Source organism: Nyctibius grandis, chromosome 25 (genome assembly GCF_013368605.1).
Source record: "Nyctibius grandis isolate bNycGra1 chromosome 25, bNycGra1.pri, whole genome shotgun sequence".
Lineage (NCBI taxonomy): Eukaryota > Metazoa > Chordata > Aves > Nyctibiiformes > Nyctibiidae > Nyctibius > Nyctibius grandis.
The window spans coordinates 2,866,984-2,887,532 of record NC_090682.1 but is presented as its reverse complement, the minus strand read 5'-3'; the positions used below and the strand labels follow the sequence as shown (position 1 = coordinate 2,887,532).

At 53.1% G+C, this 20,549-nt stretch overlaps 1 protein-coding gene across 4 annotated transcripts in view; it reads right to left on the bottom strand.

Moving 5' to 3' along the window:
* The window catches only part of LOC137673413 (protein CEPU-1), a 305,517-nt gene that overhangs the window by 41,637 nt on the left and 243,331 nt on the right, over positions 1–20,549 (bottom strand). For all 4 annotated transcript variants that reach the window (XM_068418175.1, XM_068418177.1, XM_068418174.1 and 1 more), the window contains one exon: positions 172–404. In XM_068418175.1, coding sequence (XP_068274276.1) covers positions 172–404 — 233 coding nt within the window. The remainder of the gene's footprint in view (positions 1–171; positions 405–20,549) is intronic.

Here is a 20,549-nt window from a genome sequence, read left to right as displayed (position 1 = left end):
AACTCCAGCTTCATTAGGGCTCTCCACGCCTGTTGATCAGCCTCTACATTTGCACCAAGTTGTCTTACATGCAGTAGACTCGATGTAGGAGCAGAAGACACCAGGGCAAAAGGGAGGAAACAGAAACCAAAGCACCAAGCCCAACCCCTCTACGGATTCCCTTCCTCTTACCTTGCACGATGAGATGGACACGCGATGTCTTGGGGTGATTGTCTGTCTGCACGGAGCAGGTGTAGGGGCCCTCGTCGTACACGTCCACATCTTGGATCTGGATGCTGTACTGGGTTTTGGTGTTGGCCAAGAGCACCACGCGAGGGTCCAAGCACCACTTGTCATTGCCAGCATAGAGGATGCTGCTGCGGTTCAGCCAGGCCACTCGGGTGACTCGGTTATCCACGGAGCACCTGGGGAGAAGCAGAGAGGTGACTACTCTGGGGCATTCTGCCCTCCCTTTCCCAGTCCCTCCTGGTCCTCCTGCCACTATTTTTAGCTTTGCTGCCAGCAGCAGCTTCAGAGACCAAGTGCTTTCAGTGTCCCAAGAGGACGATGTCAGCACTTTACCTGCGGTGCTCAGGGCACCAATATCCTTCTAAACTGGTGGCTCCAGAGATTTGCCCAAGAGCTTCACAGTGATTTCAGGCACAGAGAGGTCAGAGACACCCAGCACCAGTCACCGAAGGACCTTTCACTCTTCCGCACCCATTTGTTCCCTTACAAACTCAGAGACAGCCAGAGCTGAGCCAAAACCTCCACCCTGAGTCCAAACACACTTTTTTGGGCAGACGCAGGTTCCTACCTCCTGCCTACACCCATCCCTTGTCATTCTCTCCATAGACCTTCATATCCCTGCAGCCAGGCAACGAAATGCAAAGCAGAGTTGGGAAAGCAGCTCACTCTGCTTCACAAAGGAGCGAGGAAAATTTATCTCAGGAGAAAGCCAGCTCTGACACCTCTAAAGAGAAACCTTGAGCATCCTACCATTTGTCCCCTCTGTCATCTCCTCCTTCCCTTCCCATCATCTGCATCGCTGCATCTCCTCCACTTACTGCACCTCACCCCAGCTAAGCATTTCACTTAACAAGGGAGGTCTTGGAGGTAGAAAACTTCTTTCCAGCCTCATTAACAACCTGAGCCACCTCAGAAGACAACACGGCGCAAACTTAGAAGAGACCTGGCTCCTGAAGGGGATTATTTTCCTGCCCACAGTAGAGAAGCCTAACTAGCAGGCTCAGCCTCAACCCACAACCTTTGAAGGTTGGGGATGATGGATCCCCACGAGGCGACGTGCCCAAGGCGAGATGGGCAGTCTGCAGCCCAGGACTCCCCCGCTGATTTGCTAGGCAAGTACCCAAGCTACTGCACCATCCTCCCTCTCTGGTGTGAAAAATATCCGATAAATTAAACAATTTTACTGCTGTTCCATAATGGTATTACGATAATAATTAATTAAATGTGAGCAGATTTTTATTATCTACATAAAAAAAGCAATAGATTCAGGCTGGGCTGAACACCAAGAACTCTGCTCTTGCTCTCCGCTGCATTACTGCTAGAGTAAAACCTGAGAGTTTAGTTGCTCAAGTTGAACAAAACTTGAGATTTCTTCCCAGAGGATGGTTTGAGTATATTTGTACTCTGGACTTCAGCTATGCTGGTATCTCAAGACATATAGAGTTTGAATAAAACATGAGAGGGTATTTGGTGCTTGGCTCTGGCCTGTGCATCGCAGTGCCACGGAACAGGCTCCTGCGGTCGCAGGGGTGTCCACCCTCACTGCCAAAGCCGTATCGCAGAGCAGGACTGGGTGATGAGGAGCCACATGTGGCTTGAAGTTCTCGGACCGGTCCCTTCTGGGGAGATTATCCCTGAGGACCTGTAAGCAGGCTGAACTAAACATATATATTTCCTCTCTTCCACACCAGGGTTTTTTTTTTTGTGAAATGCATCAGCTTGGAGATCCCTGGATAATAATGGAGCCAGACAGTGTGTAATCCAAGCATTCCCTCTATCATATGGGCATTTAAGTGCTTTTGAAAAGCAACGGGGCTCAGGTAACGCATGAGGCAACAGTGAAATAAGTGCTTCTGCCCTTCACAGCACCCGGTCACAATCTCTTCTTATCACCTAGACACGCTTCTCTGTCCCTGGGATTGGCAAGCTTAAAGTTATTTTATTTCCTTCCCTGCCTCTTAAAGCCCCCGAGCCAATATATACATATAAAATAAAGTACAGAAACAGCTTGGGGCAAAGACACACTTTGCCCTCTGAATAAGGTGTGCTCTGTAGGGGATGGTGGGCTGGGCTCCTACCAAGCACGGTGCCAACCCCGCTCCTCCTCGCACAAGCGCTGGCCGAGGCTCTCTGCAGCGACCCGATGCTCTTCCAGCCTCTCCATCTGCTCCCCCTTCCCTCCTCCAGCAGCTCCTCTCCCCGCAAGCCCGGCGCAGGGGTGGGTAGCCCTCCTCTCCCGCACGCAGGCAGCCGAGCGGAAAGCCTTTGGCTTCGGCCGGGAAGCCAGGCTCCAAGCACAGGTGGAGAAGAGCAAAGCCACCGCCGAGCCCGCAGCCTCCCCCCATCCCACCCCGGCTCCTGGCAAGGTGCAAAGCCCAGAGATGCTTCCTCCACCTTGTTGGAGGCTCTCGCCCTCCCTCCCGCCCCACGATGTGCCAGGGAGGGAGAGGAGAGAGAGGTCCTCAGGGTGCTGGAAAACAGCACTTGCCTCCAAAAAGATGATGTAAAAATAACTCAGCACAGATGAGGTAACATACTCTCTCAAGATCCTTAATTCTTACAACGTTCCAGCTCGGAAGGCAAGGCCTCCTCCTCCAGGAAGATGAAAAACTGCTGTCTGTCAGCACGAGGAGGAGATGCTGCTGCTCCCACTCTCTGCTGTCTCTTTCCCTCTAAACCCAGAGTCCCAAGCCTCAGGGTTCCTCCTCCAGGAGGTGGAAATGCTGCTAGCACATCACTGCTGCATCGTCCTGGGAGCAGGCAGCGATGGTTTGCAGAGAGACGTAGCTCCTCACGCTGCACCAGACCCTCTGCTCCGTGCTGCCACTGAGGGCACCTCAAAACAACCATGAGTTTGGGCATTTCAAGACAGCTGCATGTACCAACCAAAGGTGAGAGCTGCAGGCATACACTTGCCCTACTCATCCCAACCTGCCTGCTCGTGCCCTGGTCCCACACTCCCTGGCAATGATGCCAACAAAGCCCTCGGTGGGCACCAAACAGCCCTGGCCAGAGGGGAGCAGGCTGTTTGCAGACATAGACCTGCTCCCAAAGACCAAACTGCAGCCACCACAATCAAGTATTAGGAATAAACAAGCACTAAGGGTGCCAAAGCTCCGCGCCCCGACCGCTGATCCCGCCCCGTGCTTCATACGGCCCCCGGTACCTCCTTGTGGTTTTGGCATAGACACAGATGGCACACGCCAGCACCAACGTGCCCTCCTGAATTTCCCTCTTTGCTTTCGTGAATTCACACACAGAAAACGACGGGAGAGGAGGTGGCCCGGCAGTGGGGGGAAGGAGGTTTTTAATTACTGAAGTGCAATAATTGGCACACAACACTTTTTTTGTTGCCTCTTATGCAGATCGCTGGTGTTCCAGAGGGCTGGGCTGGAGAGCACAGATTGTCTCAACCCAGCAGGACACACAAGAAATGAATAATGTTAATTAGAACTGAAAAGAGCTCAGCAAAATTACCAACCCGATTGCCGCTTTCACTGCAATTATCAGGGTAGAAGCTCCATCGTGGGGAGGCAGGGACAGGGCTAAGCCTGGCTCACTCCACCAAACTTGGTGGCCCAAGCTGGGGCTGTGACCAAGCTGACTCGACCCTGGGCTCGCTTCTCTTTCCACCACCACCTCATTTCCACTGCGTGCCCCCCCTAGAGAAACCCCCTTCCCAAACCCAGGCCATCTGATGAAGTCACACACGTGTTGCACCACAGCGCTGACCCACCACCAAGCATCCCTAGATGTCTTGTCTTTCTCTTCCTGGTCTGACTCAGCAACTCCCAGACACCTCTGGATTTTGAAGCAATCCCTTCCACACCAGCAGAGTTTCATCTCTGCTATGGGCTAGACCAAGCTGGAAAGCAGTTAGCAGGAACTAGCTTGAGGTTCAGCTTAAAACTGGGTTCAAAAGCCTCCCACTGAGGCTAGGCAAGGAGACAAGCTGCTCCAGCCCTGCCTCATCCCCAGCATCTCACGGCCCAGGCAGCACCTTCCAGCCTCTGCACCATCAGCCACGCTATAAATGATCAACTAAACCAGACCGCCGCCGGAGGCAGGAGCTTCACATCTCAGATTTATTTCTGTGATTATCACATTTTATTGTTATTTATTAGGATTAATTAAAGGCCAGGCTGTGAACAACTCAATCCCATCCAAGCACGGTCCCACCGCTCTCGGAGACTTTCCTATGATGTTTATGCTCTGGTGGCAACAGAAGTTTGGCCATCAATCCCTGAGCAAAGGGCAAGCCGGGGTCACACTGTCCCGTGCTCCTCGGGACACGTGCTGCCCACGACCCCGTCAGGCTGGGATGCATACACCACGGACACCCCGAGGTGGGGTTATCATGGAAAAGGTGACCCGGAAGCTTTTTTACTAATAAATATTAAGCCAAAACCCTCGTTGCCTCAACCCAGTCTGGTCTCCCTCCCCTTACTCTCTGCTCTACAGGGTTAAGTCATGCGCCAGCAATTTCTACCAATCCAGCCCTTCTTCAGCAGGATTTACAGCATCTGCTCGCCTCCCGTGCGCACACAGGCTGCGTACGCTCACAGACTGCTCACGCAGGCACCCACACGCGATGCCACCCTCCACACCAAGTGCCAACCCGACAGACAAGATGTACTGCAGTTTTTGCGGGCGTTGCATGCGTGTGACATGCAACGAGAGCACACGTGCTCATCGACACGTGTGGCAAACGGCGTGTGCCCCTCCAGCAGTGACCCCGTCCCGCTGACCCCTCAGGGCAGCAGCAGGGACACCCATCCCAGTCCATCCCGCTTGGGTGACTAGGCTTGACAAACCCGCCCAGGTCACTGGCTCTGTGCGAGGGACATTCGCGGTGGCAGATGGACTCTGGGATTAGAATGGTCCTTAGGTTTGGTCCTGGCCTGCTGAAAACTGCTCGCTCAGGCGGCTCTAACAAGGGCTCAGGGCTCATCCCCACTGGGGTCTGTGTGGTTGACACAGCGGTGGGGTTCTTGGCACGTCCATCCTCGCCTGCACCCCAGGACCACCCCAGCCTTCCCCGCCCTCAACTCCAGGATCAGCTGGAGGGCACCCCTTGAGCTCGCCCTGACGTGACACCACCACAGACGCAGCCCGAGGACTTCACAGCACAGCACGGCTGTCGGGGCCGAGAAGCCGCTTCCCTGCGCGGGGAGCCCAGCGCCTGCCAGGCAGGAGCCGACCGAGTGATTAACTCAGCAGCGGGGTCCAGCAGCAAAGGGGGGGCCCCGCTGGGGCTGGCGCCTGCCTCCAGCCCCCCATCCCCTCCCGCAGCAGCCGGAGCATCTCCAAAGGCTGCAGGGTGAGAAGGTGCCCTCAGATCAGCTGCCGCCCCGGTGCCTCCTCAAAATCACGCTGAGCCCGTCAAAAGCAGCACTCAGAAGTAGCAAATAAAACCCCTCTGTGCTTCCCTCTCTCTTCCCTGCCCAGACATTTCACCTCGGTTGTTGCAGAGGGAGTCTGGGATCCCGACTGGGAGGTCCTGCCTTTCCCATCAGCTCCTCGCAAGCCCCTGCCCTTCATTTCTGCCCTCTGCAAGGCTTTAAAGATATTTGGCATCTCCTTGCTGGGGAGGGTGAGTTAACGCCTGTTTGTAAAGTACCTGATCTCCTCAATGGAAAGTTTATACATGCAAATGAGTCACACTAATTACATTAATAATAATATACCATGCTCGCAAAGATCCGCCTTGGTTCATTGCCCGGGCTTCGCAGAGCTGCAAACAACTCCCAGTACGCTGCCTTAGACGAGTTTATTGGCAAACGCCGCGGAAACAGGAGGAAACCGGACCGGGGAGGACGGAAGAGCTGCAAAAAGAGCCCGAGCTCCCACTGCCCGAGCACAGGGCAGGGTACGGGGCAGCCACGAGTCACGCCAGCACCCTGCGTGCACCCAGCGCCCCGCGACACCCCTGCGCCGGCACCGAGGGCTGGTGCAACGCAGGCAGGTCGCGACGCAGCAGGCAGGGACAGCTTGTCTGGAAAAGTCTTTCTCTGCAATGCAGCAGTGCACTAGCACCTTTCCAAGTCCCCTGCTCCCCTGCTCGGCTCATCCAGCCTTTCTGTTTATCCTCCCGTTGTCTCTGCGAACAACAGGGCTCTGCACATCTACAGCATCTCCCATCGCAGCATCTCGGAGCGTGCCACAAAACATCGATGAGGGCGGCTGCTCCGAGCCCACGCGGCGAGGAAACGTGTCCCTAACCTGGGCTCCCACCCCTGCGGCCGACCCCACGCAGCCTGCTCCTGGCCCAGCTGTTTGGGTGCCCTCCAAAAGCGCTGATGGCACCGGGGACCGGGGGTGACGCCAGCACCAAACCGCCCGGAGGCAGCTGTGCAGGGACACGGCCGGTTTGCTAATGAAATGCCACCCCGCCGGGGAGCACGGAGACCCTGCGCTGAGCTCAAGGGACATTTTTTCCTTTTTTCTCCTTTTTCTCCTTTTTTGCATTCCCAAAGCCCACGTAATTGCTCAGGGGGCTCCTGGATGTCAGCAAGCCAACAGCCCTGGGCAAAAGCCACTCCCTCCCCGGGGGTCTGCCAGGGCTGCCTACGAAAGGGTCCTCCCTTCCGCAGGGAGGGCACCAGCCCAGCCCAGGTCCAGGCACTGGCAGCTGCCTGCAAGCTTTGAGAGGCTTCAAAAGGAGGCGTGGGAACACCACACGAAGAAAATAACTCCGTAATGATCTCATCCTCTTCCCCCCAAGCGTTACAGAGCAGTTTAAACCCCGTAAAATAAGGTCTCCTCATCTGAGGAGGTGTGGAGAAGAAGTCTCCTCTCTCTGCCACCAAAAACCTGGCGAGATCTTTCCTTGCTACGCACTTTTCCCTAGAAAAATGCTCTTTTGCTACCTACAAGCCCCACGTTGAGCCACCCAAGACACCCCAACTCCCCATCCTTCCCAGCCCACCCCCAGCAGCTCCCGCTCTCCTCCTCCAGCCCAGCGGGGAAGTTCCTCCAGGCTGCTGCGCTCCCAGCAGCCAGCGCCGATCCCCGACGCTGAACTCGCTCAATTACGAGCTGTGCCCCCTGCATAAATCCTGGTTCTGCTTTGCTCAATTGACACTAATGGCCTGGGAATAAAACGATGCCATCCACCCCAACGGCCGGCAAAGGAGCGCGTTTAACTAAGCACACAGGCAAGGGACTGCTGAGCTTAACTGCACTGAAAATGTATTCCAAAGGAAGCGATGCACTTAACTTATTACAAGTGGGAAATTATCACTGAAGTGGCTTTTCCTTAGAAGTTGAGGCACAAAACAGGAGCGGTGAGGGGTGAGCGCTCTGCCAGGCTGCGAGAATGAGGAACAAGCCGGAGCTGGCTGCTAAAGGATGCTGCGAGTCAAGAGGCAGCGGGATGGGAGGAGCAGGGGGCAAGTGGGAGCGAGAAGTGCTGCAAACAGAGGGCTGAAGGGCACTGATGGGGACAACACGGGGAAATCGACCCAAGGAAGAGCACAAGATCAGGTATCAGGTTCTCAAGGCACTGGCAGAGCTCTCCACCAGCCCAGGACGCTGTAACGGATGGGGAGATGGCGGGAGCTCGCACTGGTACTGGCTGAGACCAACTGGGTCTCCCTGTAGCAAATATATGCTGCTACACATTGTATATGAGAATAGCTGCAGGTTACCACATCACCTTCCTGCCCTAGTTCTCTCTCATGCTCCTAACTGCAATTTCACCACAACGCCCAAGCCCACATTGCTTCTCCTGGCAGATGGGCAGAGATGGACAGAACGAGGACAACGAGCAAACCCTTAAAACTAGAATAGAGAGGTGGTCCAGGCTACACAGGACTTCACAGGAGGAGCAAGGCATCCCAAGCCTTTGGGGCTGAATCCCCAAGCCTTGCAGCACTGCTCTGGGTCCCAGGGTGATGGGGAGAGGACCTTTCCCTTTGAGGCTTCCCCATCCAAGGTCACAAGTGGCCAAGACAAGAAGGTAACCCTCTGCCTCTTGCTCCGACATCTGTCACGTCATAGAAACCTCATAGAAACCAGCTCCCTAGCAAGAACCTACACAGCTTCTTACAGACACTCAGAACCCATCACATAGGCGGATCTTCCCCCGTCACATACCCAGAAAGTTGTTTGCCACGTGAACAAGTGCCCCATCATGCCAGGATGGGGACTTGTCCCTGAGAGAAGGTACTGGAGGGGCACTGGCACAACAAGGAAAGGGCAGAACCAGAGGAGGGGAAGGGGAGGGATGGAAGAGATGTCAAGGAAGGAACCATGACGGAGCCAAAAGCAACGGGACCTTCCCCAGCCATGCCACTCACACCAATACCCTCTCCCCATTTATAAAATGACACTAATGAGACTGAAAACAAGAGAGGGAGGGAGGGAAAGGACCCTTCCCCATACAGACCCTCCCCTTCCTCCCCTCTCCCCTTGAGGACATCATCCTTAAAATATATTTCATTTCACAGCTGCATTATGGTACCACAAAATCCTGCGAATCCAATTTAAGAACAGATTACCTCCTCACTTACTTCATTTGAAGCAATTACATGTTAATTTTCATTGAGACCAGCCTAATGCATACCAATCTGATGCCGCAATCTCATTTGAATACTTGAGGGAATGCTAGTTGGGCTCCGGGCTCTGGAGGCTCATATTTAAAGGGCCACTTCACATTTCCTTTCCTTTTTTCCCCCTGGTTATTTACGCTTTCGTTGCACTTGTGGCACTCCCTCCCTCCCTCCTCCGCGTTCCCAACAGCTGGTGCCACTTGTGAGACCAACTAAAAAGGCCAAAGAAGTTTTGCAGAACGATGCTGCGCCCATCACCAGTCTGGTCCCCAAGGCAGGACCTTCCCCAGGTCAATATTTAATATCATCAACATCTTTCTGCACCAAGTAAACAACCTTCCAGCACCAAAGTCGCTGGTAAACACGTGCTGCTACTGCACATGTCCCTGCAAAGCGGCGATTCCTCCTCCCAGGCCAAGAACAGCCTCGGCCACGTTTCCAGCTGATGGTTATCTCCTGCTCCCTCACGCTCACTTAAAGCTTCCTATCTCGCCAGGCCCACGGTATCGATTGGTGTCTCGGACACCAAGCTCGGAGTAATTAATAACGCCACGAGAGTGTGGATTCAGCTCCCGGTCGCGCCGCGGAGGCGTGCCGCCCCCATCTCGCTGTACACGTATCGGTGATAAGCATTCATGTTGGAGGCTGCACCTTAATTAGATTTTTCAGATTGCAAAGGGCCTCGAGGCACTTGTGCAGACACCATATAAATGTATATTGCATTGTACTGTAATTAATCCAAGGTGACGCAGACGGAGAAGGAGCAAGGGACCGATCCACGGCGAGACAACCAGCCCCAAAGACTTTAGTACATGGCTGGGTGCAAGCCCACCCCTGGCCCAAGCTCTGTCTGCTGCAAACCAAGACAACTCCTCCTCCATGCCACCCACCGAGGGCTGGACTACCACCAGAGACATGTTGGACAACAGCTATTTGGATTAGCACCTCAGAAACAAGGTTTCCTGGTGCCTCCTCACCAGGCAAGTGTCCCCCCCACTAAGCGGACACCTTTCCCTCCACACAAGCAGTTCCACAGCCAGGAAGACAACAAAAAGCAATAAAGACAAGCAGAGATGAATTGCAGCTCCTCCTCCCCAAAAGGAATAATCGATTGTATCAGGCAGTTGTCTGAAAGCACCCGAACGTCACAGCCGTGGGCTGCAGCAGGGGGTCCCCAGACATTCGTGTCTCACATGAGATTGCCAGGATGCTCCACGGGCACCGACAGAAGTGATGGGATGAGGCTGGTGAGATAGTTTTGTTGGAGGAAATCTTTGGGGAAGAAGTTTGTGCTGAGGATAACTCAGGGAAGGTACAGACGCTGATGAAGTGATAGAGGAAAAACTATTGTCTGAAACATTATTCAACCTCCTAAAGCCTCCTGCGCCCATGCGAGCGACCTGCTAGAGCTGGGGGACGGTTGTTGCATGCTAAGAGCTGTGGGACCTAGTGCTGGTCATTTTCTGCCTGACTGTTATGAGTTCCCCTGAAAACAGGGATGTGAAATCCGGGCTTGGACAGCGTGGGGCTGGTCTCTGTGTCCACGGGTATCCTGCCTGCAGCAGGGACGCTGAACACATGCTAACCTGGAGATAAGCTCGCTTTGTACACGACCGCCTCACCGTGACGCTGCTCCGTTTGTACTGGGCCAGCCAAGAGGTTTCACACACATTTGGGAACTCCCTTTATCTCAATTAACGCAACACGACTGCTGCTGGAGTCCAACAGCCTTTGCCTCCAGGAAGCCAGCTGAAACGCTATGCAGGTGTCAACCTGGAGCTACAGCACTACCACCAGCACGTTGGACCCTTTATGCACAGTCCCTGGGCTGGATGAGACCCCTGAGGAATGTCATGGCTGCTCCAAGCCCCACGTTAGCTTGTTTGATGGGTCCCAGCGTGGTGGGTGAGATCTCCACCTCTCCACGGACATGATGTCTCAGCCTCAACTGTGCCCAGGTACTGACCCGTGAGGTGAAAAAGCCTTTTGGGGAGGGAGGGAGCCAGGCTGGGAGGCTGCACTTGCAAAAGGGGAGCCTGCTCTCTGCCAAGGTGCCGGTGGGTTTGGGTGGGACATTAGGAAGCATTTCTTTTCAGCAAGGGTCATTAGCCATTGGAAGGGGCTGCCCAGGGAGGTGGTGGAGTCACCATCTCTGGAGGTGTTTAAGAAAAGACTGGACATGGCACTTAGTGCCATGGTCTAGTTGACATGGTGGTGTCAGGGCAACGGTTGGACTCGATGATCCCAGAGGGCTCTTCGAGCCTGACTGATTCTGTGATTCTGTGAAGTCACGGGGCCCCATGGGGTATGGTGAGGAACCAGATAATCAGGATTCTGGGGAGGAGAGGCAGTTTCCTGGGTAGCCTCCTACACTGTTCCACCTCCTTGTCCCACGACCATCCCCATCGCCCGTGACCCACGCCACCCCTCCGCGGTGAGGCAGGGACCCCCGCAGCTGACTGCAGTCCGTGTTCAGCACCCGCACTCCGGCTAAAACACGAGCGCTGTGGTGGCTCCAGGACACCCTTTCAAAGCGCCAGGAGAGACTTGGGTTGCTCGTTTCCCACTGAACCAACTCCGTCCCTGTACGAGCCTTTGAAAACGCGTCCTTTATAGTTTTCCATTTTGATGTTACATCTGTAAGAATATATGGTGGGTTTTTTTTTTTCCTTCTCCTCACCCTCTTTTTAAGAAGAGATGTCACACTTTGAACTCTAATTTTTATTTATTTTATTTTTCCAGAAAAGGGCTGACTCCTCACTGAGCATGGAAGGAGAAAGAGGGGTGGGGAGGGAGCTTTCAAAAAGTGCCCAGATTTAATTTTTTATCAGAGGAAGGAGAAAGAGAAATTTGTTGATGATCAAACAGATTCAAGTACCTTAAAAGAAAGGGACCGTCAGTAAACGGAAACTACTTAAGGAATTACATGAAAGACACGGGAGACGCTCGAGAAGCAGAAACGATGCTGTAACCAAGTGGAAAGCCAAACCCATCAGTCCCAAACCACCGGAGCAGCGAGAATCAGTAGGTGAAGTATTTGCTCTGCAAAAGCAGCAGCCGATGGGACAGCGGGTGGTTTGCAGAGGTGCTGAGCCGGCTCAGCACCAGCGGCTGCCCGAGGGAGCCCAGTGCTTCCAGAAGAGCAGCCCCGGCAGACTTCACACCTGTTTGCTTCCCTGCATCGCTAAAACAAGTGCAGGACGTCAAATAAAGGGCTGCGTTGCTTTGAAAAACGGCACCCCGGGGGCTTTGTGTTTTCCTTCGCCTCCTCGGCACCTTCCAGCTCGAGTGTGTGCAGTTTATAAATCCAAACAGGGTGGGATGGGTTTATTTTTTTTTTTTTTTGCCTTTGCTTTGGTTTTAATCCACTGGCAGCGCTTTGCAACTCAGGCTGGGATCTGAAAAGCCAGCGCAGCCCTTTGCGGGCCACGCAACGGGATGTGGGACAGATTGAGGGAGGGGAAGAGCAAGAATAAGAGGAGGAGGAGGCGGGGGAGAGACCACAGCAGCACCGAGATAGCCTGCAGCAGAGTCAGAGGTGGAGAGGACTTGAGAGATGGAGCTCAATCCATCCTCAACCCCTAACCCCCCTTCCCAAAGCCTTTAAGAGGCCAGATCCTATTGCTTCCTGACCCGTGACCTGCCCGGCTTATCTCAGAAATCTTTTAAACAGGAAAACAGAGCCGCCGTTTGCTTTCATGCAGAGGCAGTGGTGAGCAAAGCCCAAGGGTCGCATTAGATTAGCAGCCGGCTCCTCCGCAGGCATGGCAACTTTGATCATTTAATATGTATGCGCCGTGTCGGAGCTCACAAGTCTCCAAACCCCAGTAAATGTTTTATTAGGGCAGCTCTGGCTTTCGTGCCCAAGCCTTGCTCCTTGTGGGACTTCGGGGATCTTGTTGTGATTGGAGATATACTGCTCATCATCTCCCTCTCTCCCAAGAAGGGCCGTGCAGCTCCTGCCTTGCTCTTCCCTTGCGTTAGAGCCCAGATACCTGAACGATGGCACCAGCACCCCAAAGCCACCCCTGCTCCTCTTGCAAGGAGACCCAGCGCAGGGACGCAGACGTCAACACCGATCACGGCCAGAACAAGGCTCTGCTCTTCCTCCTTCATCACCACCACGACTGCCTGGAGCTTCCCACCCTGCTAGGACAGAGCAGAGCTGGCCACCCTCTGCGGGAACCCACCAGGCAGGAGCAGAAATCTCCTCTCTGGAGCTGGCTGAGGTATTGCACAAACCAACCCCAACCTCCTCCAAGCACACAAGCAGGAGCTGAGGATCTCAGTGTTATCAGAGGCACCATAGGATTTTTCCTTTTTCCTTTGCAAACGACTCGGGTTTGCAAATGCGTTACTCCCAAAGCGATTATTTGTTGTTGAAAATGTCAACCTTGCTGGAAATTTCAAGGAAAAAAAAAAAAACATAGTTGTAGATGGCCCCCCAACCCGCCACCCTCAATGTAAACTGATTATAACCCGGCTCGTCGCTGAATTTCCAGCTCCCAGGAGCTGGGTGTCAGATTAGGAAACAATGCATGAAGAAAGAACGGGGCCAGATAGGATCTCGGCGTACAAGGACTCCTATTCAAAGGACACTGAGCCGGTATCATAAATATAAGCGCACGCAGCTACTTCCCTGCTTACAGCTGTGCCTCGGGAAGCCCTACAAGAGCCATTCCAGGGGAGAAATTACCCCTCTCCTGTCCTATTCAAGCAGCTCCCATTTATTTTTTTCTGATTCTAAAAAATATTTACATCCAAAATAGACAAGAAAAGCCTCGTGCCAAGAAAATAGAGGATTTTTATAGATCCTGTTTCTGTGAGAAATTACCAAGACAACAAGTCACTAAGTTCCAATAAAGGATTTGACATTTTCCTGAATAAAAATAGCATCACTTCGGATAACACCTTATGGGCGAGCGCTACCGAAGCAACCGGAGAACGAAAACCTTCCCACGGCACGGCCAAACTCGCCCATGGGATCCCACTGGAGACAACTCATTGTCTACCCTTTTCTGTAGGATTTCACACTAATTCCCACAGAACTCTACTGGTCCCTAATAAGTTTGATGGGATTTTTTTATTTGCCATAAAGGAAATTACAAAGGTTAGCAATGGTCTTGCTTCGAGGCATACACGCATCATCAGCTCGCATCCATCTCCCGGAGCTGAGCGCAGGGTGAAGCCCGGCTCCATCTCTCCTTTCTGGGAGAGATCACATCTCCACAAGCCACAGTCCTCCCTTCCCCACGCCTGCTAATTAACACCTGATGTGTTCCATGCCTAACGATCCCCTGCCCGTGCACACACGCCAAGTCCCAGGCACGGACCCAAGGCCAACGCTGCCTCCCACACCTTCGGATGCGGCCGCACCGCCAGTGCCAGAGCGGAGGGGCAGGCAGATGGACGGCGAGGAGGAGGAGGAGAAGCAGCGGCAACGCCGGCCGTGCTGGGAGATCTGGGGAAGGAAGGGATGTGCCTTCTGCGAGGTGCTTTTGTGCACCGATCTGCTGCTCTCCGCAGCTCCTTCGGCGAGGCCAAGCTGCCCCACCGCACCGCGGCACCTCATCCCTGCCAACGCGGAGCTTGACCCTATTTATCCAGATGGCCCAAATCTCCCAAGCGCTGAAGTTCCTGCAGTTTTCCAGGAAAATGCCCAGTGGTCTCATTAAATCCAAACCCTTCTCCTTCACCCAGCCCAGCAAATCCCCTCCTTCCTCCCTGCCTGCCCCAAAAGTGGGGGAAAGTAGAAACCGGCAAGGAAAGGTGGGGATTTCGTCCATCAAGGGCCTTGCTTTCTTCCTCTGTTTTAAAAACTAGAATATTAATGTGTTTATTTATAAATCAAAATTCAAACTAATTATTAGCTGGAGGCTTTCAAGTAAAAATGTAGGTCATGCAATATTATGAGAGATAATAGCTATTATTTCAGCTTCAGGAAGCACGTAAGTAATGGAGACTCACTAGTTGTCCAGCAGCGGACACATCCACCAGGTCTTAACACAACACTGGGCACCCTTCAGACAAGAATCGTGGAGACTTCAAAGACAGGAGCCCAGGATGCACATTTTAAGCTGCTACTCCCCAAAACAGAGGTGAAAGCGTGGTGAGACCTTCCTCTTTCTGCCTCTCAGCCACCAGAACCCACTTGACTCATTGCACAAAAGAAACGCTCTTTGTGCCCATTTCCGTTTCAGGATGAGCCTTTCTAATCTTGGGATGTGAAGAGCTGTGAATCTTCAGCAGCTTTTCACCGGTGCCAGTGCTTGTGGGCAGCAGATATCAAAGCCAAAGCCAGGGGAAGCGAAACGTGGCGTTTACACATAAGAAAATCTTTGTGCCCGCGCCCAGTCGAAAGGAGCAGCATCAGGAGAGAGCTCCTCCAGCCAGCCCGAGTGCCTGAGACGGCGCAGAGCAAATGTAACCTACTTGCAGTCAACTGCGATCGAGGCGAAACAGAGAGGTTGCCAATTAACACTGAATGATTTCAAAGAACAAAGAAATCTGTGGCCATTGTTTGATCGTGCATACTCTGCAAGAGTGAAAAAAAGAAAGAAAAGAGGCTAAAAATAGGCTGGATGCTGTGAGCCAGATCCTCAGCCCAGCAAAGCCACCGGCTTCAGGGAGTTATGCGGCTTTACCCATGCAGCCGTCATTGTTGCCAAGTTCTGATCTCTATTTAAACTTGCAAAAGGTTTTCTTTTCCTGCAAAAATACAAGAAATCTCCCCCTCCATCTTGGAGCTCATCTCTCCTAAAGCAGCTCACATGATGATGATCAAAAATAAGCCCTCCGAGCCTAAGCTCACTAACATTCATTTCTCTCCTGCTAATGCTGGACTTCTTACTGCTAATCCCTAAATATATCCTTAAATAAGAATGACAGTACCTGAAGCGCCTAACAACCCCGTATCATCAACAGGAACAGCCTCTGCATTCCTAATTTCGCTTGCCACATGAGAGCTGACACTAATCCCAGACCCTGAGTCCTGGATATCTCCAACGTAAATGCCATCGCCTTGCTCACCTTGACGTTACAACCTGAACTCTCCTTGTCCTGCTCAACTTTCATAACTAGTTGTTGGGCTACTGCATCAAAAATTGCCAATTTTTGGCAACCTGCAATCGCAGATAACTCCTTGTAGGTCTGAGAGTCCAGTTTTCAAAGGGCTCCAGACCAGCACAGAGCAAAAAAGGCATCCAGCCCCCTTCCCTTCTCAGCCTAACCACGAGCAAATGGATTTGCTCCCCAAACACCAGGACCCGGGGTAAGTGGGTGCACTTAGGAGGCAGGAAAAGCGCGCTTGACGTTTTGCAGGGACTCCAGAAGGAAAGCGAGGCTTTACATATAAGAGCTCACCCATCATTCCTCGGTGGATGTTAGTATTTCATCTCCAAAAAGGCACTCTGAAAACAAAAGACTCCAAGGCACCGCAGCTGTCTCCCGCAAAGCGGGCACCGAACCCAACCCCTAAGTGCAATTTTCAGCATGAAAAGCAGAGAGGAGGGAAGGATTTGCACAGCTTTAACTCTACACCAGCTTCTGGGGCTCGCGGAATAATCACCCCCATCAGGGTGAAGGTTAGCGTGCTGCAGCTGCAAGCCAGCCACGAGCCAGGGATGAGAAATACCGCCGGAGCAGCAAGAAGCGGCAGCAAGTGCCAACAATAAGCCCGGCGCAAGCCCCAAACTTTACTGCAAGCCCCCGCGGACCCGGCAGGCACGCCGTGGGCCAGCTCCAAGCTGGCGAAGGGAAGGTGCCAAAGCCCAGCAGGTTGTCGGAGCCATCAGCTGGCAGGGCTGCTGCGGCACGCCGGGGCCGGGCAGCGTCCCCCCGCAAAGCATCTGCCGCCGAGGTGCTGCGGTTGGGATAACGAGTCGGAGCAAGCGCTTTGCTCCGGTTTTCTGCAAATTTGCCTTGGATAAGCTACGGGCTCTCCGGAGCCGAGCGGGGCGCCGGGTCTTTGCAGTCCAAATTGGCTCCGTTGTGTTTAGGAGCAGCGAAAAGCCGGCGCCGTGCTTTAATGCATCGATCTGTGCTGTATCAGTGCTAGAGGGGCTGGGTGTCTACCAGGGTTTGGGAGTATGAGCACCCCTGCCCCACTGCGTGCTCACCACTGCGTCTCGAATGGGTGCAGTGGGCAGCACGCTGGCTTCAACGCTGTCCCCAGCAGCTCCTCGCATCATGTGGGTCTGCACGAGCGTGTCTTAAATGGCAAAACTGTCTCTCCTCGCTTTGATTTTCATCCCATGGCAAAACAGAAAGGATAACACCTGCCCAGCTCCCAGGTACCTGGAAAGATTGTTAGTTCTACAGTGCTTGCTGCAAAGCATTAAGTGTCAGCCTTCCAGCACAGAAATGCTCACGGATTTTAGAGACAGACGAATGCCCCCGAGGCTTACACCTCTGCAGGACAGGGCAATTATGCTCCAAAGGTCGGCTGCCGCGCCAGGAGAGACGCAGGTTTCCAGGTTTGATCCCTATCGCGGCTGAGATAAGCAGCGACCGCAGTCTGGGAGCAGGTTCAGCTCTCAGGCTTTTGTTCAGAGCTGGGATTTTGCTTTGGGCCCATCCTTAGCCAACAGCGAAGTGGAACAAAATCACTAGAAGAAAGCATTTGGCTTCTCCGTTTCTCTGGACAAGGTCTGGTTCCCCCTCGCTCACACTCCGGCGGCTTAGGAAAACAAACCCGCGCTCCTTCTGTGTATCAGATCACGCACACAAATGGGAACTGGCACACGGCTCCACCGCTCACCGGCAATTTCTGCTGGAGGAAGGAGACTCGGATCTAAGCACGCCTGCGGTATATATATAATTTACATCCCACTTCAAGACTTAAAAGAGGAAATAAGGGGACTGTGCTGTGTTTGCCTTCTGCTGGACCCACTTTCATCCTTGGATGAAGCTTTGTTCCATGCAATAACACACAGGGATATTTCTCAGCGCTGCCAAACCTTACAATATGACCAAGTATTTCATAACCTCTCCTATTTTCCTTTTAAGCCCCAGCTCTGTCGTATGTGCTTATACAAGAACTTCAGTTCATTACAGAAAAAGAAACCCTTCACACTCCTCCCTCTTCCCCTTCCAAAAAAAAAAAAACCCACACCAAAAAACCCCAAATCAAACACAAAAGACTCAACAAAGCAACCATGAAACGCTTCAGAAACCACCTCCACTGCTCAGACACATGGTTTTAAAAGCGAAGCTCTGGGTTTTGAATCCGTGAGCTCCACCGTGCTTACTCCGTACCACACAGGAGCCCCTAAGAACAACTCTCAGGCTCCTTCCTGTCTTTAATCTCTCTCAGCGGGCACAATAAACAACTACAAATGGAATAATGATATCGAAAAAGGGGGCTGGGAGGAGGGGAGAGAAGATGCCATAATGCAGAGGAGGTCTAAGATACCGGCGAAGGCTTTTAAGAGCCATACACGCTAATAACGGTGTTAAAAATCTGTCAGTCGAAGGGCTGGATATTAAATGGAATTGGCTTGAGATGACAGGGCTGAACTGGATTTTAAAAAATTATTTATTAAAACGCTCTGGATACAAATTAATGTTCTTAGTTTGAAATGTATTATTGTCTCTCTGGCTTTGATCTGCGGAGCACTTTGAGCGATGAATGGGAAAGGCTGTCAAATTTCCCCCTGCATGCAGCTCTAAGTGACTCTGCATCGCTTGCCGAAACGCTGCTCGGCAATTTCCTCCAGCACCACCTCTCATTACAGCCCCGGCACGATCCGCGCGCCGCAGCCGTGCCCCACGGCACCGCCGAGGAGCGGGGTCTGCTCCCCAGCCCTCGCCCGGGGGGTGCTGCCGGCTCGATCGCACGGGCACAGTCTGCTGTGTGCACACAGCCCCGGGGCCAGGCTTGGGGCCAGGCTCTGCTCTACCTGACGCAAGGTGGAAGGGCAGCTCTGGGGTGAACTGCTCGGGAGAAAGAGCGGCACCTCCATGGCCAACTGCCCCCACGCTCGGGATGGACAGGAAGCTTGCTGAAGGCAGGGGTAGGGCTGGCTGACCCAGCCTTTAGAAGAAGCTTTGGATCTAAGAGCCATGGCTCAGCTTTGCCCAGTGCAAAGCGCCTTTGGGAAGGTCTCTGCTCTCCCTTCCCACTGATTACAAGGAGCCGCTTGGTCTACGCACGCGGGTCAGACAGAAAGTAACTGATCCAGGCTGGGAACCCTGAGGCTGAGGGGTGCTGCCCGTCTCCGCATCACAGAATTGTTTTGGTTGGAAAGGACCTTTAAGATCATCGAGTCCAACCGCTAACCCAGCACTGCCAAGCCCACCACTAACCCATGTCCCTCAGCACCACATCTAGACAGCTTTTAAATCCCTCCAGGGATGGGGACTCCACCACTGCCCTGGCCAGCCTGTGCCAGTGCTTGACAACCCTTTCAAGGAAGACATTGTCCCTGATCTCCAATCTAAACCTCCCCTGGCACAACTTGAGGCCGTTTCCTCTCGTCGTACCGCTTGTTACCTGGGAGAAGAGACCGACCCCCCCTCGCTACACCCTCCTTTCAGGCAGTTGTAGAGAGCGAGAAGGTCTCCCCTCAGCCTCCTTTTCTCCAGACTAAACCCCCCCAGGTCCCTCAGCCGCTCCTCATCACACTTGTGCTCCAGATCCTTCCACCCCCTCCGGTGGAAACCCTCGCATGCATTTTTGGGCCAGCCCATCACCGCTCTGCACCCCTTGCACCACGCCTGGGTCCGGGGAATCGCTCTCCCCAGTCCGCCTCATCCATCACATGCAAATCCACCCGCCACCGTCGGCCACGTGCCTTGGCTCTCTATAGAGTTCACTCCACTTGGCTCCCAGGTCACCTCCTTCTTTCCCACTTTATCTCTATTTTTTTTTTTTTTTTTTTTTCCTAACAACGTCTGTACAATTTCACTCTCTATAACACACGAGTTAATTAAGCCGTGATCTCCTGGAGACAGGTTGCTACAAGGAGATAAGCAGCAGCTTCTGTTCGCCATAAACAGCTGTGCTCCTGACCAGCTTCTGGGGATTTGCTGCTTTTGTGCAGAAGACAAAACAAGCATTGCCAATTAAACCTGGACATCATATTTTCCCCACCATCGGTGAGGCACTTGACGTCACCTTCCCCGTGATCCTTCCAGAGGAGTCGAGCAGGGTACGGCGCGTCTTCGGGGAAATTAATATCTGAAGTTAATATCCTACCTGCTATCCTTCACCTACTGCAGAACCACTGATTTTTACCAGTTCTCACCGATTTCACCAGTAGAACGGCACCAAAACACCAGGCGCGACCCAGAACCACCCCTAAAATGGGGATAACAACCTTGACCTCACTCTGCACCCAAGGCTGGAGGATGCTCCAGCAGTAACAAGGGACCTGGAGATGCACAGAGCCAGACTCACTGCACCCGCCGGCGATGCAGGGCTGGGTGCAGGACCAGAAAAATCACCAAACTGGCAGAATCTGAGACTTTCACACTCCTGGATCCTCAGCAACCTCCTCTTGGGCTGCTCTGCTGCCGACACAATTACCAGAATATCATCAGTGATATGCCAGGAGCTGCTCATTAAACACAGTCACTCTGTCTTGGGGTGGTGGTGGGGGGAGAAAAGAAAGGTGGGGGTTCCTTTTTTTATTCCCCTTGAATGTGGCTTTAATGATTTTAAATCCCTTCAACCCAATTACAGCTCTGTATCCTGATTAGGGACTCTGAGCTATTGTGCACTGGAGCCATTATCTGGCGGCCCATAGAAAAATTAGTACCTGGAGAGGC